This window comes from Pseudopodoces humilis, chromosome 16 (assembly GCF_049639895.1).
Source record: "Pseudopodoces humilis isolate 2021_Gansu_Grassland_sample_001 chromosome 16, ASM4963989v1, whole genome shotgun sequence".
NCBI classification, from domain to species: Eukaryota; Metazoa; Chordata; class Aves; order Passeriformes; family Paridae; genus Pseudopodoces; species Pseudopodoces humilis.
This window is the reverse complement of record NC_142215.1, coordinates 14,905,096-14,931,288: the sequence shown is the minus strand read 5'-3', so window position 1 is coordinate 14,931,288 and position 26,193 is coordinate 14,905,096. Positions and strand designations below refer to the sequence as shown.

At 37.0% G+C, this 26,193-nt stretch overlaps 1 protein-coding gene across 3 annotated transcripts in view; it reads right to left on the bottom strand.

The window, feature by feature from the left end:
* ENTREP2 (endosomal transmembrane epsin interactor 2) overlaps positions 1 to 26,193 on the bottom strand; it is an 89,038-nt gene that overhangs the window by 21,412 nt on the left and 41,433 nt on the right. For all 3 annotated transcript variants that reach the window (XM_005521451.3, XM_014251352.2, XM_088063047.1), the window contains exons 3-5: positions 17,545 to 17,655; positions 11,639 to 11,770; positions 1,941 to 2,048 (exon numbers count right to left, since the gene is read on the bottom strand). In XM_005521451.3, coding sequence (XP_005521508.2) covers positions 1,941 to 2,048; positions 11,639 to 11,770; positions 17,545 to 17,655 — 351 coding nt within the window. The remainder of the gene's footprint in view (positions 1 to 1,940; positions 2,049 to 11,638; positions 11,771 to 17,544; positions 17,656 to 26,193) is intronic.

Here is a 26,193-nt window from a genome sequence, read left to right as displayed (position 1 = left end):
CTCAGCAACCTGAAAAAAGAAAGGGAAAAACTGATAAACAAGAAAAGACTGGGATTGAGCAGAAATAGATATATATGTATGTATATATATATATATACACATATATATATTTCCCTTCTTCTGGGGAGAGGGAAGAAAATTCTTGTCGATGGAGCTGAAAGGGTGGGAGAATGGACAACTAAGCAGGAAGACAGCTGGAAACACAAAGCATAGGAAGCAAAAATAAATTAACACAATGGCAGCATTTCCAGGTGGGAAAGAAAGAATCTTAAAGACATCAAAAATGAGGTGGCAGAGAGAAAAATTTAGTGTTTTTAAGGAATTTGACTTCCTATTGAGGTTACTGCTTCCTGCATATACCCACCAGAAGCACTTTAATATTGCTCTTGGTTCATTGTTATTTATTTGTTTTTATGCCTCTGACACTGCTAAATACCATTAAATGTAGATCAAGATTCCTGGATTATACATTTCTGGATCACTGCTACTATTTTTCCACTAGACAGACAGATTTTTCAAGGTGTGATAATCTCTTCATCTCCCCATCATCACTGCAAGGTGAAAAAGTTCTTTAGTCAATGGGCATTCTTGTAGCAAATATGGAGGGGGAAAGTGTGCAAAAAGAAAGAATACCCAGAAAATGATAAAAACCATTTAACATTTAAAATATAAGTGTCTTCAGCTGAAATTATTATTTCTGTTAATTGTTTCACATCCATACTAGTGTTATTAAATAAGCAGTGTTTATGAGCCTCTACAAGCCTGCACAATATGCATACACAGAGCCCTATAGAAAAAATGCATTTATGTACTATTTGTAGTAATTACCCAAACATATGAGCCTAACTTACTATACCCATTACTATGTGAAACAAACACCAGACCCTGGCCTGAAGATATTCTTTAACTGGGTTTGAAACCCAGTGACTGGAACACTTGTCTAGAAAGGACAGTCAATATCAATATCCATGGCACCCAGTGTATTTCTGATTATTCATTTATTTTTAAAACAAGCATGCCTGCATTGCAGGCTATACACCATTTCTGTGTTGCTTAATTGGTTTGCATCTAACTTAATATTAGGTTAGGTCAATCTTCCATCCAGCAAACTTTTCAAAGTACAAATGGCCTGTGTTAGATTTGTGTGTTTGCCCTCCCTAATCAAACAGGACATTTCCTAGATTAATCAGCAATAGAGCAAGGTTTTGCTAGTGTAGCTGGCCTGAAAAATACAAAGGTTTTTAAAAGTTTCTTTTTTTTTTTTTTTTTACATTGAAACCTTGTAAATCCCAACACTCATTTGGAATAGGAAAGATCCCTTTGTCCAACCAAAACAAGACAGCATCCTGTGATGCAACTGACTGTGCAGAAGACTAATGATCCTTTTCCCTCTTGTTTTGAATGTGAATGCTACTCTGAGGCTGAACATGTTTTCCTTATGAAAACACAGTTATTGGCACAGGGCTGTGAAAAGTTTCAGTTTTGAGCTTATACTTCTCCAACTACATAGTTCTCAAACCAGACTAGTAGTGAAAACTGAGCTCTTAAAGCTAAGTAATTGCTCTGGGGAGTGTGGAAACTGGAGATAATATACAAGTGATGACAGCAAATGTAATGTGCATCTGTAACTGAGCCTTGTTAATAACCTCGTTAACAAAAATACCAACTCCCAATTGCACAATCCTGATCCTAACACTCCACTATAATACAAAAACATTACAACACAGCAGCTCCTGACACTGCATACATCTTTATGCAATATTTATATAGATGTATGCACATAAAAAAACACACCCATGTACACACACATTCTAACACTACACAGAGACACACAAATAAGCTTAAGTTTATAAGCGAAGAGTATGTGCAAATGAATATCCACAGAGAAGGACACTGTGTTATGCTGGACAAACCCTGTGTTGTCACTGAAACGTACTCACCATTTGCAGAAGATCAGAAGAAACCATCTGCATGCAACACATTGCTGTTGCCAAAGCACAGACAATGGTGGAGATGATATTGAGAGCGCACACACTGAACAACAGGTCCTGCGAAGAGACATCAGCAGAATATCATCTCTTACCTCAGGGACACAAAGGACAGGAAATGCTTGAGCAATTTGATAACAAACACTGCTATTGATTAATATGGTCTCAAATAACTGGGTAGAACTCATTTAGCTTGTAATCTTTTTCAGGTAGCAATCCACAAAGGCAGCAATTACAGAAACAAACATCTTCTCTTTCCCACTTCTCACAACACATTTGCTATTAGATATTTCCTCAGAAATATTGATATTTGAATTTCCTAGTTCCCCCAAAAGACAAATTACTCTTTCACAGTCGACTCCAAGCAGCAGCTATCACAAGAAAGATACTATGAAAGACACTTCTGATTAAAAACGACATGCAGAAATATTATTGTGTTGCGTAGTTGAAATCTACAACTTACGGTTGTGTGTTAAAAAAATTCAAGTATGAAATAGAGACTTATCCTGTGTCAGAAACTTGATGAATCTGAAATATTTTAATACGTGAGAGAAACGCAGTGATTACACACCCAGACATTTCACCTTCTACTGATGAACTGAGTGCCTGTGGCCATATTGTTGGCTTGGTTATTTTTAAAGAAAAAGAAGTTTAAAATATAACACAGAGTATTGGTTTAACAAGTAGAATAAAAGAAAAGAAATATTTGAATTAAAATGAAGCATTTTTATAGCAATGATGTCATTAAAAATAAAGCATCCATCTTTCTTCTAGTCACTGGATTTGTATTTTCCTTCTCCACAGCCAGAGAAAAGAATGCAGTGTGTTGGCAACATTTCAAAACTACTACAATCCTTGTACAGCAACTGCGTGGCTGCTGTGGCTGTTGTGTGGCTCAGTTCTCTGAAAAGACAGTAAAAGCACTTGAGAAAAAGCAGCAGAGAGAACAGATGGAAAACTAAATCAAAATTGCTACAGTACCATGAGTAAAATACACTCACTGTATAAAGAACATTCCATAGGATCTAAGTTTAAGGGAGTATTTCATTCATTGCCAGTGCATGAAATAACTTCCATGCTATAAATTGCTTTGTTTTCCCCAACAGTTCTGAATGATAGAATGGGGCAGATTTATTCCTGCCACTGCAATTGCTCGCTCCTCAAGTGACCTTCATTTGAAGAGAGAAATGCCAGCCATGGGAACCAGGCAGACAGTAAATGGGCCAACAAGTTTTAGTCATTTAATAACTTACACTGAGCCAGATATGCTCTTGCTGATCTGGTCAGGAGTTTTCTGTCTTCTTGGCCAGCCCCTCAGCCAGGGAATAATGAATCATCAGCATTAACAGCTAAATACTGGGAGGGCTAATCACTAACTCACTCACACAAGGTGATATGGAGGACTCACTCAAAGTCATACAGACCTACTTAGAGCATTCAAATGGAGGTAAACAGGCAAAGTGATCCCTGGAGAGTCAATTAGTTAGCAGTGGCAAAAGAAGGAGATTGAGATCCTTCATGTTCTGCTTTCCACATGCAAACCTAGATAAAGAACACTGAGACACAGACAAGATCTAGGGTAGAAAATGGAACAATTTCCTAGCAGGAAGAAACTTCATTCATTGCCTACTGCAGCCATTTAAATAAAAACTTAGCCAACCTGAGGGCATAACTTAATACCATTTATACTAAATAGTAAAATCAAAGTTCTAAATTAGGATGCAAAGTGTGTCCAAGACCCTCATACAATTTTACATGTCCCAAGACAGACTTAACTGTACTTCTAAGTCTCATGACAGATGTTTCTTTGATCTGTTCCTAAAGATCTCACAGCTTCATCCCACTATTGCAGTATTTTACCATCAGTGTCCTGGTCCCACAGATGAAACTCATGGCTTCTTTCTTTCCATAGCTCTTGAGAACACAGCAGACTTTTATACCTTTGAACTCTATTATCACTCTTGAAGCCTTTTCCCCCTTTACTACATGACATATTAACACCATTTTCTCCAAGTCTCGACTGAAATCAACTTTCTAGGCCTCTGAACATTTTCATTAATTTCATTTGTTTCACCTCACCTGGGTCCACATTTTTCCTTAAATGCAGAATCCTAAACTAAGCACAACAGAAGGCCTTGCAAACACCGACTCTAGTTAGAGGATTATTTCTTGTGCTTTGCAGGCTCACCCTGAGCCACCCTGAGCCTTTCCTTGGCACGCTGGGACAACTGCACTCCTTTTGTTATTTGGCATTATGGTCTTGGGGGTTACTGCCCACAGGAACAGCAGCCTCTTTCCACACACTCCTTTCCAGGCTAATTCCTGCTACAATCCCTTTGAAGATGAAGGTACAACTAGAAAATTCCAAATGCAAGAATGCAGAGTTTTTATGTATTTCATAAAGATCAATAAGGAGCAGACCTGGCAGTAACCAGTAAAAGGCAGCAAAATTAAACTAAGAGATGGAAAATATTTTAAAATTTTAACAGAGAGAGTAATAACTGAGCAATGACTGTGAAATCCTCACCACCATTAAGTATTTCTTAAAGCAAGACTATTTCTTTATTTGTTTTGGCTTTTTTATTGTAATCTGTTTCAACTCTAACAGGAATCAAACTGCAACCCACCCTTCTCCTCTGCTCCCCACTCCCCCCATCCTCCCTAAACATTAATCAGCCTCAGGAAATTTACCATTTTCAGGAAATTCACTCCCTGTACCCTGTAGAAAAAATAATTAGATAATCCATGACACTCATTTATTCAGGTATAGATAAAAAGTGAGCAGGAACTAAAGTCCTCCATGGCCAAATACGCTGCCAGAAGGACAAGGCAGGTGCTTACAGATGGCAGCTGGAACAAACAATGACAATTAAGATGTCCTTTAGGAAATGACTGTGAAAAAGCAGTGACCACAACGGGGCCAGTCGTAACTTCCCACAGCCCCAGCCCCAGCCACCTACATTTATAGGTGACTAAAGGAGCAGGAAATCTGTATTAAATACAAAATCAGGGAGCTTTAGTAACAGCTTGTTAGTTGACATCTACCAGAACACTAATCAGAACACACAACACGTGAATCTCTAATGGTATGAAATACAATTCTCTGCTCCTCAGAAATGGCTGAACCAATTTTCTCTTAGATGCTGTCTTTGTCTTTTTAAGACAAAAACGATTCTTCAGCAGGTTTTATATGATAATTAATGCTTTGATGAGTATAATGTACTAGGTAGAATTATTCTTCTACAGCTTACATATACAATTTTCTTCATGCACCTTAGCTCACTAACTGCAGAGGACAGAGGACATTCCCCTTCAGAGTGGAATCAGCTGTCAGAATTGCCTGGAACTGTGCCTAAATCAGTCCAGATACTCACCCACAGGAGTCAGACAGCATTGTGAGCCGTTTCTCTGTGGCCATTTATTTTCCCAAGTAGGTCCCTCACTAAATCTCAAAAGCTGGACTAAAATTTAATACTGACAGTGAAAAAAACAAGATTTTGTGCTTGCAGTAATCCATTTATATTACAACTTGAACAATTACCAAACTAATGGTGCCAGCAGCACTTGCATAACTGTTCATCATGCTTTCCCTCCATAATAACAGCCACCTTTGAACTTATGATGTGGTCCCAAACAATACCTGTGCATTCTCAAATCTTCTTCATACTGTCATTTTCCATGTGTCTAACTTAAGGACAGAACATCTATTTTTTATTTTTCCTAATTCAAGCTGTTTTCACTATTATTCTTTTGACACTGTTTTTGTGCTACTGCACCTCAGTTCTTCCTTTACTAGCATAATTAAAATAATTCATAAATGTATAAAAAAATCATGTTCTATAAATGTGCAGTCCAAAACCCTACAGAACACAATAAAATGGGAGACATATTACAAAACCTCAATATTATTTAAAATATGAATGTTAAATTGCAATCTTTTTTAATAGTCTGTATTCAAAAAATGTAATTTTATGATATAATTAATTGAGAATATCATATAAAAAACTCATACTGGAATATGCTCAAAAAGCAATTTGTCCTAAAAACTGATTTTCTTTGTTTTCCATCAAACTGCTGAGTGATAAAGCAGTCAGATGGTATCAAACTGGAATAAGTAAAAAATTGGTGATTGTCACATCGATAACTCAACTGTAGAAACAATCATTTAACAAAGCAAGTCAGAACAGCTGTTAGCACATGAAATTACCTGACAGAAGCAAAGAGATGAGATAGAATCTAAAATGAAAAATGACAATGGCACGAGGCCCATCACCCAGTGATGGGCGCGCTGGCAGGGCTGGGTCCTGTATAACCAATGAACACTCACTACATGCGTGTTCACCCTCCTGAAATTTTGTCCTTCAGAACATCATTTGTACCTCCTATCACAGCAAACAAAGCAAAACTGGACTGGTATCACTTCACTGTAATGGTGAGCCATACCCATAGAGCTCCTTCAGCTTAGAAACCAATTTATAATTGAATTTGTCTCTAATATCAGTTATCTTTCAAAACCATCAAGGAAGCCAGACTGAAACAGGAATGTCTGGACATCTTCAAAACTCAACTCAAATGCAGACTTTGATAAATATTTAGTCACTTTCTTGCTTCTTACTATCATAGCAATAAACTGTACTGTAAATTATGTGCATGAACATCAAAGCAGAGAATTTATTGCTCAGTACAGGCCATACCATACAGATGAAGCACTATTACCTAAAAATAATCACTCTGCCAAGTATTATATAGAAAATTTATCAGCTGTGCTGCTTACACAGAATTGAGAAACTGTGTTTAATCCTGTTTTGCTCTAGAAGGAAACAAAGTACATCCATTTCATTTTATGAGTTCCAGTCTGCTCAACGGTATTGAACTGACAGCTCTTTTTACAATACACTCACATTTTGCTGCCTGAATAGATTATTTTCCTGTGGAAAGAAAAGATTTGTAGTCTTTGAGGTTCTTAAGTTCTTGGCACTTTTGAGACCTTAGTCAATATACAATGAAAGAAGCAAAATCAGCTTGCTGATGTGTAAAAAGAACACTCTGCAAGCAGCAGCCCTGAACACGCAGATCTCAACATCCCCAGCGATCAATGGCTAAAAGCAGCTCCACGGCTGCAAAGCAGTGGAGATGATTTCTTTTCTCCTTGATTGACTTCAATTATAGTGTGCTTCATTTCTTACACTACTGTATCCTGAAAAGAGATAATGAGCAGCAAAGCTTTTTCACCCATTAAATTGGTGTCAATATACCTCTTTTATTCAAGAATTCAAGGACAACAATCCTTTTAAACTCAAAATATGACTTCAGCTGTTCTCACTGGATATATCTGGAAAAACACCAGGAAAACTATCTGCCCTACTGCAACAAAGGCTCAAGAATTAATTCTGAGCCAAACAGGTCTCAAACACACATTGCATTGTAAATGGAGAGATGGTCAACACTTCATAAACACTTCAGATTTAAGGTTTGAAATACAGTATAATTCACTATTTTACTATACTTTTAAGAAGCAGTGCACAGCTGCTACTTAAACTCAAAAAAGTCTTCTCTGCTTGCAGACAAGTTTGCATCCCTTCCAAGTCAGGTGTCTGCATTAAATTTAGTACTGGGCATATGACAGACTCCTGAAAGGGTAAGGTTTCATAACGTAACTGGACAAGGATAGAATAAACAGATTCCAGTCATTCAAAGAGGCACCTCTTCAGCCATGAGAGAACTTTACAGCCATATTCACTTGTTGTCCAAGCTAGGAACAGAAAAAAGTATGAGAAAGGAGAAGTAGCTCAACTATTCAGACTACAAAGCCCACCCTGATCCGCCCTATTTTTGATGGTCTTGGTGTGGTAAATACACTCTGAATGCAGGGAATATTTTCAGCTGCCTGTAAAGGAATGGGAAACAAGACCCAAGCATTTAAAAATTCGATCTGAAATTACTTATTCTGTGCTGAGCTTTATCCAATTTTAAGTAGCTTTTGAAGCCTTTCAGGTAAAATTCAGTAAAATTAACAATACTGCATTTGATCTTACAGTAAACCTGAGGAAAGACTGTTCTCATAACTCTAAAGAATGTGTTAGGAGCCATCTTCCTCTGTTTTGCAAGTGGAAACATCATCTTCTGAATGAAAAAAAAAATTAAACATATGAGTAGACTTGGTCACCAGGAAACTCAGTAACAAGAAATTTGGATTCAAAGGAGAGGTAAGGAAAGGAAGTGTTCACACAGAAGACTGCAGAGCTACATAAATTTCTAATAGAGATGCCTAATTAGTGAATGGAATCAGAAACCTGAAAGAACCATCTACTATTTCTATTGTACTTGAACTTTAGCAGCTCCAAACCAAATATTTATGTTGAAGACAGAGGAGGGAATCAGCTCCTCTCCTTGCCTGATAGTCACAAAAGCATTCTACAGATGCACCTTAAGTAAAGTAGGAAGCAATTATGAAAATAGCAAATCTATAAATTCACATACATATCTGCAGGTATTCTGGACTGTGTAGTTAAAAATACTCAATTGGATCATAACTAAATCAAAACATTCTCCTCTCTCACGTCAGTATCAGAAAGCAGTAATATGTTACAAAATAATTCAAACTTCTTAATACCTAACTTCATCCTCTCAAAATGTGCATCTTAAGTTCAGAATACTCTGAATTTAGAAAGAAGACATAATTTTCACAGATGAAAGATGTCAGGGAAATTCAGCCTTTGTACTTTAATTAACATTACGAAAAACTCAGTTCCTTAAAATTTCATCCACAAACCAACACACTTCTGTGGAAAAACAGATTAAATTGATGTTATTGAAACTACATCCCAAATCTGTCCCATCTCTGTGGTCATCATTTCATTTTTGGACACCTGATTCTTAATAAACTTTTTTAACTCTTTTAACTATTTTTGTTAATTGGTGGGATTTGCTTGTGCCTTCATTTGGCTTTAATTAAGCCAAGTAATGTCCTAGTATAAGATAAAGCTGCTCTAGAAGTGTGGTTATTATAAAAAAAATCAAGAACTGGGACACTGACACCGTTTAGAAGCACAGATTATTGATCCTGAGTATCCAGAGGAAAGGAAGGAATCTTATTTTCAGGGGCAGTTTAGGAGTTACTAATGCAGGCAATTGTAAAGGACCCACATCTTCTAGTGAAATACAGAAACCAGGAAGTCTCTCAATTGTAAAACAGGGTAGATGGATCAGACTTGGGTGCCTGCACATCTTAATGGCAGTTCATCACATCATGCAACTGTGCTATTTTTACTGATGTGTGCAGACAAGACTACAAGTATGATATCTTATAAATATAATTCTAACCCTACCAGTTCACCACCCTTGAGTGGGCTGAGACCCCATTACAATACTGAAATGGCACAGTATTTTTGTCCATTTTACTGCAACATATAATTTTGTGCTGAAATCCCACTATTCAACTAATCCCAGAAATCAACACTTATAGAGCAGTCAGCATTTGCAATCAATACTCATATCCATAAAAATACATATGTGAGACCATACATACTGCAGTGGTATGTCCCCATTAAAATGAGTAGTTTATTCAGGGCTTGAAATGAAAAAAGAAGGATGATTGATTTACAAAAAAGAACATAGAGATGGTTCATTACAGAAACAACAACAAATTTAGAGATTTTTCCAAAGGAATTATAAACCCCACACTCAAAATCACGCAAGGCACAGTTAACATACACAGGACCAGGAGCCACTGCTGGTTTTCCTTGTCCTGTTTGACTGCCTGGGAACAGGCTCAGACTGATAGGTGCTCCACTGTTCTGTTCACAGAGGAACTCCACAGGTGCTACCACTGAAACCCACAGGTGATTTAGTGGAAACGTGAGATTTTTACCCCACGTGCAATGAGGAGGAGAATTGTACACATGAAGATGTATAATCTTAACTTTGGTTCTCTACATTTTCTCTCCCTCTGGCTCCTCCAACAATGAATACAATTGAGCTTTGGGTACTAAAACATCTGTTTCTTTAAAATCACATTGTAGTTGTTAATTGTAATTAAAGAGGATGAGCCTTATCACGTTCAGCTGTTACCTAATGAGCCATAACTTTTTTTCTTATGGGCTTAGTAGAATGCTGTTCTTGAATTTACAACCAGGAATCAGAGCCAAGCCAAATAGAAAGCAAATGTAGAATTAAAACTGGAAAATATGTAAAAAACTTTCTGAACAAGTTATTTTCCTAACTACCCTTTGTTAGATGAAAAGTTCTGAACATAATTAAAACTGCACTCAGACTATACTTATGGGAACTCCTGTGTTTAAACCCATTTTCTTGTAGTGCAAGTTGATATGTCAATTCACTTTATAAATGATTGAGTTATACCTTGCAAGAAATTAAATTTTGTGCTTGTATTCTGACTGCTGTATTGGTTAGAATCCTTGTCTTGATTTTCAGCATATGTCACTTCTACTCACTTCATATGCTGACAGTGGCCTCCAAAGATAAACAGCTGTTTTCCCTCTCATTAAAGTTTACCTTACTGACATATTTACAGGAAGCAAACATATGCTCCCTTAATCTTTATTTTTATGGGATTAGCAAGTCAGCTTTTCCTGGATGACAGGTTCATGTCTCTGGATCTGTCATACTTTGAGGAATGTCCTCAGAAGTTACCTTCTTGTAACACATTTCACTAAAGACTGTTGTTTTGACCAGCAATGTCAAGTTATGCTTCTTTTCCACTTACTAAACTCAGTAGGTTTTTGCTCTATTACCTCATTCATCATCACTAGAACCTGAGGCAGAGTTCTTACATAATTTCAGGACCATAAAAAATATTTTAACCTTCTGCCTTAATAATCCTTATTACTTGGTTATAGCTTTCTTGCTTTTTCTTAACAAGGCTGAAGAACATTCATATATTTACTACTTACCTTGTACGGGATTTCTACCCATTCTGAGTTTAAAAATATATCTTCAAATATCAGTGAAACTTTTATATCTTTCTCAGGACTTACCCTATGATCTGCCTCCCTAACATCCTTCTCACAATGAATTTCTCTACTTCAATCCATTATTTTCTATTAGTTTTATTAAAATACAAACTTTGAAATTGAGAATCACTGATGCAGAGTTCTGCTGATCATGAAACTAAACCTAGAATGAATCAATAATCAATAATCAACTGATAATCAATTTGCTCTCTATTTTTCATCTGGGTAGTTGTAACACAAAACTCTTCAAGATTTAAACTTCTTACAATGTTGCAGGGCAGTTTACAAGCACATTTCCAGCATTACCCAGAAAGAACAGTCACTCTTCTCTCCCCAGGCAACCTTCATGGTAGCAGCACATCACAAAATACCTCATCATTCTGCAATGCTTTGTGTTTGCAGTTTACCATAACATCAGTAAACACCACCTCGGAACAGCAAAGTGGAAGACACCAGTTCTTGCACCTTCCAGCATCGGTCATAGCCAGTTTTAACTTCTGTATTCTGAATAATCTTTAACAAAACAGTTGCCCACACAAATGCTGATGTTGTGATGAAGATGTGTTTTGCACATAAGGGTGGATGAAGACAGAGAAGAGCAGCTGCTGCTCCCTTCATCACACACTTTGTTTTGCTAAGTTGAAAGTGCAATAAACAGTTCATTCCCTCCTGACGCACCTTTAGGGTCAGCCTCACTGCATTGCACTCCTGCAGAGGGTTCAGTTTCAGTGTTTCTCCCAGGTTACTGCAGCCTGATGTTTGATGCTGCATTTCACAGCAAACACAGACACCGTCACTGTCAAATTTAATCTGTGGAGAAAAGGTCAGAAGAAGTATAAATCAACAGAAACACGCTTGCCCAAAGTGGTATTTACAGTTAAAGTAATGACTACTAAATGCAAAATGAAAATCTCTGTGCAGAACCCTTGGAGGAGAATGTTTTCCACTGGTTAATATAAGCTATAAAAACAGGTGAAATACAGAAAGAGGATTCAATGTCAAAGAATATTATCTTTCATGCCTGTTTTTGAAAAAAATTTGCTTTCCAGGGGCAGGTGAAACCAGAGTAACTCAACAGAATAAACATAAAATCATACCCAATGTGGGAAAACCAAAAATAACAGAAAAAGGTCAGAAAATATGTGAACGAGTCAAGATCACAAATCAGCCCTTTATTCCCCAGAGTAAAGATGGAAGCACAGTGGCTGGGTGGTGAGATCTGAATCACCCTGTTACTTACTCTTCTGCATTAAAAGAACCCAAAATTTCCAGACACAAATCCACAAAAAAATTCCTAATGCAAATACACATTTGTTATTTTAAATTCAAATTCTTCCTAGGATGTTGCCTATTTCCTGAACAAAAACAGGTACCAGCATTCCTTGTGGAATTACCTTGCACAGCCTTATACATAGAATCATTTCAACAGAATATTTACTTGCTTATTAGACCTCAAAGAATGTTTAAATTGTTCATATTAATTTAAAAGTTATATGTTTAAATATAGTATTTTTTAGTGCTACTCCTGTCGGACTGTCTCCGTACATGCTGGTGACCAGGACAGCAGATGGAAGAGCGAAAATAAGAGTCAATTAAAAGAACATAATAAACTTCTCCAGATGAGGTACAGATGACTGAATGCTTGCTTACTATGATGAAAGCAAGCTCAGGGCAGGAGCTATCTCAGGGGACTTCAGCTCCTGAGAGTCCACATTGCCCTCTAGCCAGCATAATTTGTAAAAGGCTTTAGAAAAAACTGGGTATGTAAATTCCACCATTTCTCATATTCTCCAAGGCAAAACTGGAAATAATTGTCTGTGGCAACTCACAGAGACTGGTCATACCCTATGCCATAGACACTGCAAAGAAATAAAGAAAAAACATACTTTGCTCACCTCTAGTTGTGATAGTTGTGGGTTTTATTTCTCATTAGCTATTAACTACATTAACTTATTAATTAGCTATTAACTACATTAGCTATTTAACTACAAAGCAGCTTGAACAATTTCAGACTAGTTATTTTCCAATTCCTGTAATCTTTTAATACTTTCTTTTAAAAGGTGAAAGATCTGAGCAAAACAAAATTAAATGGTTTATGATCAGGTGACCTCAGCTCCTCAAGGTGATGTAAAATCAAAGCACTGGATGTCACTGGGGGAAATCTTGCTCCCAAACCTCTCTGGAAATGATTCAGGGATTGAGAAATGCTGTTGAGGAAGTTTGGAACTGACACTTTGAGTTTAGAGTTGTGCCAAGGCCAGGGGCCAGAAGGCTACACCTGGAAAATCAATATAGGCTTCAGCAGCTAAAAAGTTTTTGTAATGAGGAGAATGGACCTGAGACAAAGCTTTGTACTGCAAGATTATCTGTTCTGATTCTTGCTGCCCCTGTTTAATAAAGAACAGGCACTGACTCATGCCACGTATCTGGCATTTCTAACGCGAAACACACATCCCAGGGCTACCTGTATCACATGTAATGAACAGGTGTCACAAAGACAAGGCTCAAAAGGCTGGGTCAAGATTCCCCATTTATGAGACATTCTCAATTCATTCTGAAAGTTGTTCTATAACTTTGTACTGCCCAGTAGCTCTTCTTTTAATTTAATCCTTAAAATGAGTTAAAAGCTAGTTGTTTTCAGGACAGTTCTTGCAGAACAAAGGGCCATCTTAAGAATCGCAGCATATTCAAAACAACCACTAGATTCACTACCAGATTGGAAGCATATTATTTTTTGAGAATTTTAAGCAATTTTCCTTGTTGTGCACCTTTTCCTTCCACGTCTGTGAAGTGACACCTTTGCTGAGGTGTGTTTCTGCAATGGGGACCAGGACAAAAGGCTGAAGGTGTCACTGCACTCGTGTTCTCAGCAAGACAGCTGAGAACTAAGCCCCCTGCTCCAGAGTGCCCTTCCCTGCCCTGCCCTCCTGCAGTCTCACACTTGTGCACACAGGATCAAGAGTTCATGCAGATATACTGTGACCTAAACAGTGCCAAAATTAGCTTTTTTTTTTTCACTTGGAAGGAAGGAGGAGAAGTGGTTTATTGTTAGCCCAAATCACATCTCAAACACCGCTAACTGTGTGACTTCATAAACAGAGGCAGTAGCACTGACAATAAATCTGCATTGGTACAGGGAGAAGGGGTTGGGATCACTCCTTTCAGCTGCTGGGCTGGTGTTTGCCAACCTCAGACAATTACTTCAGCAGTGCCTCCAAAACTGTGTTTCAATCTCTTTTTGGCTAGCAGAGCTCAAGAATAAAGCATCATTCACTTCATCCCCTGCACATACCCCCACCATCCTGTGCATATTTGTGTTCCACTTTGTGATTCTTACTCATGCTAGTCAGTACTCACAGTAGAGTTTGTGTGATTTCATATTTATGACAGTTGCACAGTACACCCTCATCCAAACCATATTTGAGATTTCAAACTTCAGCCAGAGCTGCCCATATACATTAATTGTCTAGTACGTTCATTTTGTCAAAAAGCAGTATTATTACTTCAAAAGTCATAAAACCCGTTAAAACCTGACTTTTATATAGCAGAGAATCAAAAAAGAAAAGGACCTTCCAGATGTATTACAAATACATGCACACTCTGAGGCCTTAGGTTACTTTTTTCATCTGTATCAGTTCATGAGATTCTGTCAGTGACACTGAAAAGAAGCTTTTTTGCTTGTTTGGCTGCTAAGTGCACACATATTCTCCCTTAAGAGGGCAAATTAGGAATTAGTTAACAGTGCTACTTTGCATTCTACCATCTCCTTAAGAGATGGAACACTTACAAATGTAAGTCTTCTAGTGAATGTAGTAATAGATTTTGCTTCTTCTTATTCTTCTTCTGAATTAACATTCATGTTTTTTTATAGAAAACATAAAAAAGGGAAGGAAAAATTTCAAAATGAAATATAAGAGTCCCAAAGTTGATAACAAGGCAGTGAAGTACAAGAAAGCTCCGCTGGTGTGCTCAGGGAAAGGAACTTCAGTCAATTCTAGGACCTTATGCAGAGGGAAAGACAGGAGGATCCAGTAAGGATAAAGCTGCATTGTAGGGAAATATCAAGATTAAAAGCTGACAGATGAATAAGAACAAAACCAGAGTATATTCTTTTTCCTGGAATTTTAAAAATTGGGTTTTGATATGCACAAACCTGAGTTTAGCTGCAGTGCAAAATGGAATACAAATAAACCTCAGTTCTGGACCTGGGCTCTGCCATTCATTCTGAACCTGCACCTGCTGCACTTCTCCTTGCTTTGTCTATTCCAGTTTAAGATAATTCAGGGTAAGGAAGAGTTTTCCTTTACATGATACAGTAACCACTGGCCAATTTCAGCTGTACAACCAAAAAAAAAAATAAAAATTGTAAGTAATCTTTCAATAGAGGGATTGACACCATCTCTACTTTTCTGACTAATAATCACCTGCAAAGTTGATTAAAACTACAACAGTTATTTTTAAATGAATAAGTGACTTAAAAGACAGGTAAACTCAATAAAAACAAACATAGAAGAAGAAATAAAATGTATTCTGTCTTGTGCAGTAATAGAACATAAATTAAAATATATTAATTGCTTAACCCATATATTTTAAGAACAATTTTTAGAGAACTGCTATTTGAAAAAGGAATTCCTATGCAGAAATGTTTCTCCTGTACACATTAATGAACAGCCTGAGTGTGCAACTCCTCTGTACAAGTCCTACTCTCACTGATTTAAAGCAGTATCTTGAAGTTTTGGCAACAGGATCTGCAGCTAATTATGGGGGAAAAAATTCCCATTAATTTTTCGTAACAAGGCGTTAAAGCTACTGCCCTTTTTTCCCTCTCAGTGTTGTGTGTTGCTAAGCTGCAGGATAAAGGGCACAAATACCAACTTCACAAATTACACATTCAAAATGCTAACATATGGCAAGCACATTTCTCATATTCACACAAAAATACATATTATGGAATCTACAATAAATCCCCAGTGTTTAAAGCAAAATAAGACCACTGTGTCTTGTTCTTTTTCTTCAAATAACAACACTACATGTGAAACGCTGTTGAATTTAAACTCCATAATACAGTAGATACTATTATCACTTTTAAAGCCATGCACTCACCATGAATGAGTTTGACAGAAATACCAGAATTAAAACAGAATTTATTTTGAATTTGACTTTTTTACTATACTGTGCTTGGGAATTTACTGGCTCAGTTATATGGGGTGTTAACCACATTTAAAACCACATGTCTGCAAAAGCTGGATTTTGACTCCTAGAGCTGCATCCCCAGAGGGTACATTTGTATCCTAGGAGGCAAGTAAAGGATTTAGATTTGATAATGTACACAAAGCACATAGTGCAGGATTGCAGAGATCTGCAGCACTAAAGAGAGCCATCTAAGGAATTAAAATTAAATATACTGTTGGAACAGTTGTTAAGAAACTGGGATTTTTCCTTTTTGAGTGAAAAATGGTAATAAAGTAATTAAATATGCTCAGCATAATATATCACCACCTTCTGAGTCAAATCCTGTGCTTAATCATAATGCAGTGCTGTTCACTACAGTGCATCACTCCCAGAGGGTGGTCTATGAGAACAGAACTCTAGAATTCCATATATATGAGCCCAGCAACATGGCAAGCAATATATTCATGTGTAAGTCCCCAGCCTGACTGAAATGGGATTTTGAGCAAGGAAAACCTGAAGAGCAAGGTCTGGGTAGAAGAAACTGTTGCTTTTTTGGGGTTGGTTTTGTGTTGTGTTTTTTTTGTTTAAGGGTTTGGGGTTTTTTATTATTATTTTAACTTTTTTTTTGGAAACAATTACAATATGAGCAGCCACAATGAAATTAACTTACCCTTACAGAGTACAACACACTGTGGTAAAGCTACTTAGCATTTCTTCGTGGTCTGAAAATCAAAACTACAGTTTGAACACTTATTTAAACCCAAATATTTCAGTCATGAGTCAACTTCTGTAGTCATCTTCACAAGTTTAAGTCAGAAAATATGCTAGAATCTAATGTGTATGTACTTTTTTTCCTGAGATAAAACCACAAAGGTTTTAGGCAAGTTGTACCTTGTAATGTAGAGCATGCCACATCATGATAATTTTTATTGTTCTGTATTTTATTTGACACAAGTAACATTCATTCACTTTGGAAATTAAAAAGAACAACAATTCAGGTTGGCAAACAAAATATCGGCTCACACACACCAACACATTCCTATTGTGTAATCCACTGCCTGGACAAGTATTGGATGGAGGAATCCTGATCCTGCTGACATGAAATCCTAACCACCACACTGCTCTGATGTGGCCTGTATTCCACCTATTCTGCTGAAGCATCATTTTTACCATGACAGTAAGGAATCAATCCTTATGATATTAAAAGTTACTTTTTGAGGTGGCAAAACATGAAATCCATTAACACTTTAATCCAAACTTTTCCCAAAATGTTTTTTTCAGGTTGTAACACATATAGATTGCTCTAGTAAATACCTGCTGTTTTGGAAATTACAGGAATGTATGTATAAAACCCTAGCAGATGAAAAAGAGAATCATTGCTCTTGGTAAGAAACGTGTTTTCCATCACTCACCAACTGACATCCTTCCAGGGATTTCACCAGCTGAGCATTCTGACAGGAGAGAATGGACCCGGCCAAGTTCAGCATCACACACACTGCAGAGAGCAGCATGAAAAAGGTTATCTGGAAAAAACCCCAAGCACCCTATTATTACTCACTTCAAGAGGCAAACAAGGAAAAAATATAATTTCGATGTTCAAGAACTTCCAGCCTGTCACACAATTACATGGATGGCAACATTTTATGTATTTTAAAGAGAGTAGGGTACTTAATCTGACAGCATCCTCAGTCTTGCACTGTAAGAGAAAGCTAAATCAAAACTAGGCATGACTACTATATGTTTTCCTCCAGCCATTTCAAAATAATCCATCTCCCACTTCTATCACACACTCTGAAAATTTAATGGGTTTTATTACCAAGCATTACTAAAAAGTAAGATTTGAAAAATGTTTTATTATAAACAGATGTAGTCTTGAAACAATTTAAATCCTTTTGATGGGGATATGGGTATCTTAAACAGGAAAAGTATTTGTGTATATCACGTATCATGAGCACCTACAAGTTGGGGAAAAAAAGTGGATAAAATTCTAGATATATGTAACTATTTGGTTTTTAAACAACAATCACGATTTAAGCAGCATTCTCCGTAACAACTACTCATGGTGTTAATTACTCTTTTTTTCTCATCTCAAAATCCTTCAAAACAATCATTAACCTGGTTCCATCAGTTTAATTATCATTTTGTTGCTTTAAATGTAAAAAACCAGGTCCAGTCAGGGCAAACAAATCTCAACATATTCAGTATGCAATGGTACAAGCAGTAAGAGGCCAAGAACAAATGTGTGCCTGATGTGTGGCCACCTTAAATATCCAGTGCTGACATTGCTATAACTCAATAGGAGTGTGAGTGTATTAGCTGAAATTAGTAAGAAATTCTGTTGGAACTGTTTCCATATTATCTGAAATTAGTAAGAAATTCTGTTGAAACTCTTTCCATATGCATGCTCACAGTTTACAGCCCTCCACTGTTCTCACAAGATGTTATCTTTTGTCAGTGCACGTGTTAGGAATATTTCTGACAATCTTAAATCAAAAATGGCTGTATATTTTTTTCTGGTGTTTTTGGACAAAACCTCCCATAACCTCCACAGTATTAACCAAAGGACAGAAGCTGTGTTACAAATTTTAGTTGCCAGCTCCAGATTCTTACAAACATCACAGCTGACAACAAAGGCTGTAACCTACATCAGGTTTATCTATATTTGCAGTATTTTCTTCATATCAGCATTCATTAATGAAGAAACCTCTATTGGTGTTTCCAAGGTAACCTCTTCCTTTTGTCACTGGCAAAGACAAGAGGGAAGGAGCCAGCACTGTCAAAATCATGAAACAGGCTCTTAGAATTCCTGTTCATCTCATGGGTCTAAGTCTCACATTCTGTTTAGGAATTGCATTTCAGTGGCAGCCACCACATGATATCAAACACTGAAGTTCTCTGTCACACTTGTCTTCACAATTTTGCTCTTTCATGCCTCATGCTTTTCTTATGTCCCAGACAAGGAACTACCTCACCTGGACATGTGGCTAAAGGGTGAAATTCATGTCCTTTGCAAGTCTTATGAAGCTCTGCCTCCTGCAGAGCACAAATATCCTAATAAAAGGAACTGAAGAATTTCCAATCCCCTTAACGCTTCTCAGCTAAAAACGCTTCTACTGATGGAGTAGGGCACACCTGGTTCTCTGTTATCACAGCTTCAGAGGTAAAGTTTACCACCATGCTGGAAGCCACAACAGAGAAAAGGAGGCACAAAAGTATTGATTACCACATTTACAGGCATGTTACAGACATGCTCAGTGTGTTTAACATTTTTATCACAAATCAGTCTTTTCTAACACTGGCACAGGTGCAGCAATAAAAAGAAACACATCTGCAGCCCTTTGAAAGAGTGGCCATTGTGGATTATGACGGAGACCCAGCATTACACTATAAAACACTGTAGATGAAGTTAGATACACATTATTTATGAAGTCAAATATGCCTAATTTCCACATCAAGATTTTCCTCATAAAGAGAGCTACCAAATATTTGCCATGAGAGCTCAGTGTGACATGCTTGAAGGAGCAGTATGAAACTATATGGAAAGATTATAAAACCCAGGTAACCCAGTGATCAAGGGCAAAAACTTACACTGAAATACAGAATTGTCAGATATTGAAGGGCTATGACATCTTAATGTTGATTTAAAACTAGAATATTGTCACCCTGAAAATTGAGCCTTCTGATAATGTTTTCATAGTTTTAGTTACTTTCCCATAGAAGTCCTATGATAAGTTGTTTATCACATTTCTTCTAAGAAACGTCTTTTGATGGGTGTTTCTCACGAGCAGTGTGCTTGGGAAGGCGGTAACTTAATTATCCAATCCCTGGTCATTGTTGAGAATCTATAAATACTGGAGTCAGAGAATAAAGTGATGGGTTTTTGTTCTGACACTGAGAGTGGTTGTGTGAATTGTTTTGTGTCCTTCAGTGACACAATATTATGTTCTTCACCTTTCTAGTTACAACATATAAACAAGATAAAATATTCTTAGAAACCAGCAAGAAGCACTGATGCCACTAAGCTCCAAAAGTCACCAAGAAGTAATACATGAACAAAAAGCAAAGCAAATGGATTTATTACGACATGGTGGTAGCAGAACTAAGCGGAGAAGTCAAAGCTTATATTCTATACAAAGGACTCTATAGAAGAAATGTTAACAGGACTTCCTATGTAAATGTTACCATGGTCCTAAACTGATTCTACAAAACTAAACAGTTTGGATGCAGTGATTTTAAAATCATATAACAACTCACTATGTGAGATGTCATCTTGCACATGGACCCACACAAGGCTCCCTTTTTTACTCCATTTCTGGAAACTACTGAAAGTATAAACCTGCAGAGCATATCAAGAGTGAGTTTGCATCTCTGCAGTCCTAACAGACCATACCACACACATCTGCATGGAATGAAAATATCAGTACCCCCCATGCCTTGCAAGGCAGAGCCCAGAAGAAATGTCTTTCCATACTGAAAAAAAAACCAAACCTAACCAAAAACTTTAGCACTAACAGGTTATATTATCTTTCCACTATGAAGGAAGATGCTTGGAGTTCTCCCTTGAGTGTAACTTGACCTTTTAGAAAATTATTAGTATTCTCAGATTGTTTGTGAACATTTTTTCCTTCACATTTCTTCAACATAGACGCAACCATGTAGATAAAACCATAGACCTGTCTTCAGAATGTCCCGAAGTAGATCACCGATCATCTTAATTTTATGGATTAATTTTATGGATACCACCAAAAAAATCAAAGTGATTTACAGAAGCTGATATATTCTCTGCCCTCCATTCTTTTTCATCACTTTCATTTTTGCCTCTTACTATTTCTCTTTTCTTCACAACTGGCCTCAAGTAATTTATTCTCTTTTGTTTTTACCATAAGCTTTAGACTTCCTTTCATCTTTTTCCCCACAGGCACTGTTAAAACTCTATTTATTACCTGAAAACCTGAAAACTTTAATCCTTGAGATAGCTGTCTCAAAGCACCTTCTTGCCCTTACTGTGTCTTTCACAATTTGTTCTTGAATTGATAGGAGGTAAAAAGGGGAAAAACAAATGAACCAACTTTAGCACACAGTACAGTTTGTGATGTGCAACAGAAGACATTAACAATTTAGATTTTCTTTCCATATACAGCTTTCTACCAAAACATGCAGTGAGAGCAGCTCTGAGCAGGACTTGGAGGTGTTGGTGGATGAGAAGCACAACATGACCTGACAAGCCCAGAAGGCCACCTGTGTCCTGGGCTGTGTCCTGGGCTGTGTCACAAGCAGCGTGGACAGGAGGTCAAGGGAGGGGACTCTCCCCATCTACTCCACCCCTGTGAGAGACCTGGAATGCTGTGTCCAGCTCTGGGATGGGATGTCCCAGATCAGGCAGGATGTGAACCTGTTGGAGCAAGCCCAGAGGAGGCCATAAAGATGCCCAGAAGCACCTCTGATATGGACACAGACTGGGATGGGGCTGTCTAGCAAAAGAGATGTAGATATTGCATCACATAAAACCATATTTCTAAAAGCGACATTTTAGAATTAGGATTCCTTACACTTTCATTTTGGAGATATGTACAAAACAGAATTGCTTTTTCATTGCTGGCATTTCAACCAGTTCTTCCCCTGGTGGTTTGCAGTGGCTTGATCGTCAAGCCATGGACATGTAGACAAAACATTACCCTCTGTGCTGATGAAACATATTAATCAACTCTCCTGTGCAGGATACTTTGAATAAAACCAGGCATTGCCATGGTAAGCTGGCTTCTGTAAATCTGTAGCTGTAATATTGTGTCTACATGCTTTTTCCTGTTAATTCCTGTCCTGCGGCTCCTGAAAGGTCAGAAAATCTCCTTGAATGAACTTTGGTTTACACTGAAATCATTTGCAGAAAGCAATTTTTTGAGACACTGTAGTTTGACAAGAGATCCTACAGGCTTCTTTCCAATCACATTAAATATGTGTGGGTATATTCAATGGGATTTCAAATATATTCATTTTAAAACACATACTTCTCATTTGTGAAGCAGCAAAAATAGCCAGAGGTAAACGTGCTTGTCTCTGTAAACCAGTGTATAAGTAGATTAAAAATTTGCCCCAAGGTGTTTTGCCCACAGAACTTTGTCTTACATGAACTGCAGACAGTAACATTTATTGTTATTTGTGTTACAGAATTTATCATTTCCCTGACAGAGGTGCAGAAGGTTAAACACCAGAAGCAAACCTGAAAATTTATCACCACCAAGAGCTATGAAGCAGTGAGATCAGCAACTGTGCCAGGACTGAGTTAATGCAAGATTATCTGGGGTACAGCCACAAGCTACCTGTTGGATCAGCCAGATGCTGAATGCTCATTACACATGATAGGTTTAAATAGATAAAACATATAATTTTTAAATTAGTCCATTAAAAAAACTTACTGAAGAGAAATGGCACTCAAACCAACACTCCTGACTCATGGTTTGCAAGTGTACAAGAAACAACAAAATTTATCTTCTCATTATTTGCCCCATTATAGGCAAATAATTTCTTTTTCATGATTTCTCAATGCTTGCCAAGAAGAGACAGGATGAAAAGTGTTGCCATTTCAGACCTGTTTAATTCAGTATTCCATGTCATTTGCCTAAATTAAAATTTAAATTAAAGATTTGAGCAAAAATGTTTTCTCTACGTCTAAAGCAATGTTCTATATCGAATAGGCAGAAATATTCCCTGTTGTGTGGCACAGCATCAGGCTAAAGATTTTAATGTTTTTATGCTAGGAACCATAAATTGTATCTTTTATATTCAATTATATCAGACTGTTCAATTCCAGTCATTATTAAATTAAATTACATTTTCTCCAGATTAAAATCCTTTTGACTCCATGAGACTATTTAACTTTGGAAAGGAAAGCTGAAACCTCAATATAAATATTAAAATCCATGCAACTATTTCTAATTTCAAAGCTAAACAGTTCAGATGAAAACTTCTGCACTTGAACTTGGTGCATGTGATTTTACTGACCTGCTTATGGCCCTATTAACTTGTTTTCATTCAGACAGATCTTGGAATTTAATTAATTATTTGTTGCTTGTTGTATCTTAATTTCTATATATTTATTAAAATATTCTGTGGAAAACTCCAAATATGATTCTGTTTAAGATTATAAACAATGATACTGGTTTTGATTTACAAGAAAAAACTGTGCTTCCCTGTATTTTATTTATTGCCAGAGTAGCCTCCAGAAGAGTCAGCGCCTCTGGAGAATGATGCGAATGTTGGTACCAGCCCCGTGTGCAACAGAGAGGGGCACTGGGTGTTTGCAGCAGAATTGGCATCACACAAAATAACATCTATTTAAAGAACAGAAGAAGGAGTCTGGTTTCCTCCTGTTTCACTGTGCAGCAAACAACAACATCAACAAAGTGGGGGATTTGGTAGTTGCTGCCAAGGCTTTTCAAGAGCCCTGGGATCCAAAACGCAACCTTGGCTCTGTATACAGGAACTGAGTGACAGACAAATGCAAAGATGCATTTATATCAAAACAAATCTCCTAATATCTCACAATAAGAGATATTCAATACCTCCAAGAAATTCCCTGTCAGTAGAAACAATGGCCATACAGATAATTTCCTCAAGTATGATCAGATTGAAAGACTGAGGCAACAATGAGTGTAGCACTGTCACATTCTACACACAGCAATAGATGTTTGTTGTTTCTCTAATGCTCTGTTACAGCTCCTGTGATTACACTATTTATTGTAGTATTTTTTAGGAAAGTGTAAGAGGGGGCTTGATTTAGGAATAAAGACCTTGTGCTCTCAGCTCAGGAACAGTAACCAGAAATTTGTCAAAACTAGATATTTCAGAATCTACTGATTTTCTGCTCTTTTGATCCCAATTAACTCTTTTAGCATCTACAGCTTTCTGAATCACAGAATATTCTGAGTTGGAAGGGACCCAAAAGGACCATCAAGTGGCCTGCAGAGTACTGCCACATAAAAGAGAAACAAGAGGAGCTACACCCTTTTTTTTCTGATAAAATTTAAGCTATCCCTTGAAGTATTCAAATAATATGACACACTTCTAGCAGTAATCATAGCAAAAAAAGTTTGCAGGTAATTAGTTTTGTAGCAGAGAACTAGCTGAAGTTTTGTCTTATAATCTGCTAAAAGGACAATGGGGAGCTGCCAGCTGATATGCTAAAGAGGCTCATTCAAAGTTTGGTACATGAAAATAAGCACTCTAAGGAATCCTTCAATGACCTGCAGCTAATACTGCAACAAAAATAATCATATAATTTTTACTATATGTGCAGGCAGTCAAAAGAAGTCATTTGGACAATTTTTTTTTAATAGTAGTTGTATTGTCTAATTTTTATCACTGACACTTCCATTTAAGCACCACTGCTCCCCTAAACAAAAAATCCATGCGCATGAAATTTAACTTAAAGTGTAATTTTGAAAGAGAAAGACATCAAACAGCACTAACCTATTTTAATGCTACTCAAAATGTTGCCAATTTAAAATGCTTCAAAAATTACTCCTCCAGCTGTACAGTCAGGTGGAAAAAGAGGAGCTGCCATACAGTGTGATAATAAAAACTTCAAATATAATGCTTTCTGAATAGAATTTTGACCACATAAGCCAGATCTAAAATTTCAACTACCTCAGCCATATTAGGTTAATTTTCCTTCCACCATACTCTCCAAGGAAGTAAAAATTTAAACTTTTAAAAAATTAACATATAAGACACTGTGTTCTCAAAAATGTTCCACAACAACAGCAGAACAGGAAAAGAAAGCTGATGTTTAAAGTCTTTAGACATTTAGGACATTAGAAAAGACAACACTTTTCTAAATTAGCTTTGCATACAACAATCCATATTTAAACAAAACAGTTAAATCAGTAAATAAAAATGAATACATTTTTTCAATAATGTGAGTAGTCTAATAACTTTTAAGACAATCTGCATAAGACTGAATTTATACTTCCACAGCAACTGCCTAATGGGTTCATCCACCTAAACAAAACATTACTTTTTGCAAGTGTCACATTGCAGGAAGGATTCACCACCATGCACGTGTCAGTGAAATGCTGCTCCATATAAATTAACCTTCCATAACATCTGTAGCAGGATTCCCTGAGGAAATAAAGGCTCGTGTTGTCCTGCTGACAAGGACAGGCATCAAAAGCTCTGTGAGCAGCCCTTCCTGGCAGAAGTGTAATGAGACAGAAGCAGGATGTAAAGGTCACATACACAGATATTTTGCATCTGTCTTTCCCAACGTATTAATAGCAATTAACTACTCACTTGCAATTATTCTCATTAATTAACAACTGCGTGGTCTCTCTGAGCCCTCGCACACCAGAACTCTGACTCTCATCCCTGAGGAGGAAAATTCTGCCAGGTGAGCAGGGTCAGAAGCCACAACTGCTGATCTCCATCAAGAGCACACGAGCATTTTCAGTATCAGTTTCTGAGGCAAGGCTTCAACGTGGACAGCAGCTCTTTCCAACTTGATTGGAATGAAAACTCACTGTAGTTTTGGTCATTTAAAGAAAAATTGAACACACATCTCCAAAGAAGACTCACGTGAATAATTTGATGGAGATCCATCAGTAAATGAACTTTAAAATATTAAATACCTTTCCTCATACATCTGAAGTTGAACTTAGCCCATAATTCTGTTGGAGGTTTTATGGTGTTTGTAGTAAGGAAATCCAAACATGCAATCACACACATGTCCAGCTCAAGATCTACACTGTAATTTACCTAGCAAGCAAATCCCACTGAAATCAAAGTATTTTTCTTCAATAAGCACAGGATAATTAGATTCTCTTTGGGTAACAGTGCATTTCCTTCCATCTGTCACACAAATAAAACTAAAATCACATGAGTTTTGATTGAGTTCATGAGTACAAAGAGTAAGGTATCCATTCCCAGCTTCAGCACACCTCAAAATACTTTATCTTACTTTATACAAATATTTATTCTACTTTTAAAAACATTTCAAATGCAGCTCATCTTGTCTCAACTTTTTGAAGCTAGTGTTTCCTCACCATTTGAAAACAAAATACAAAGTT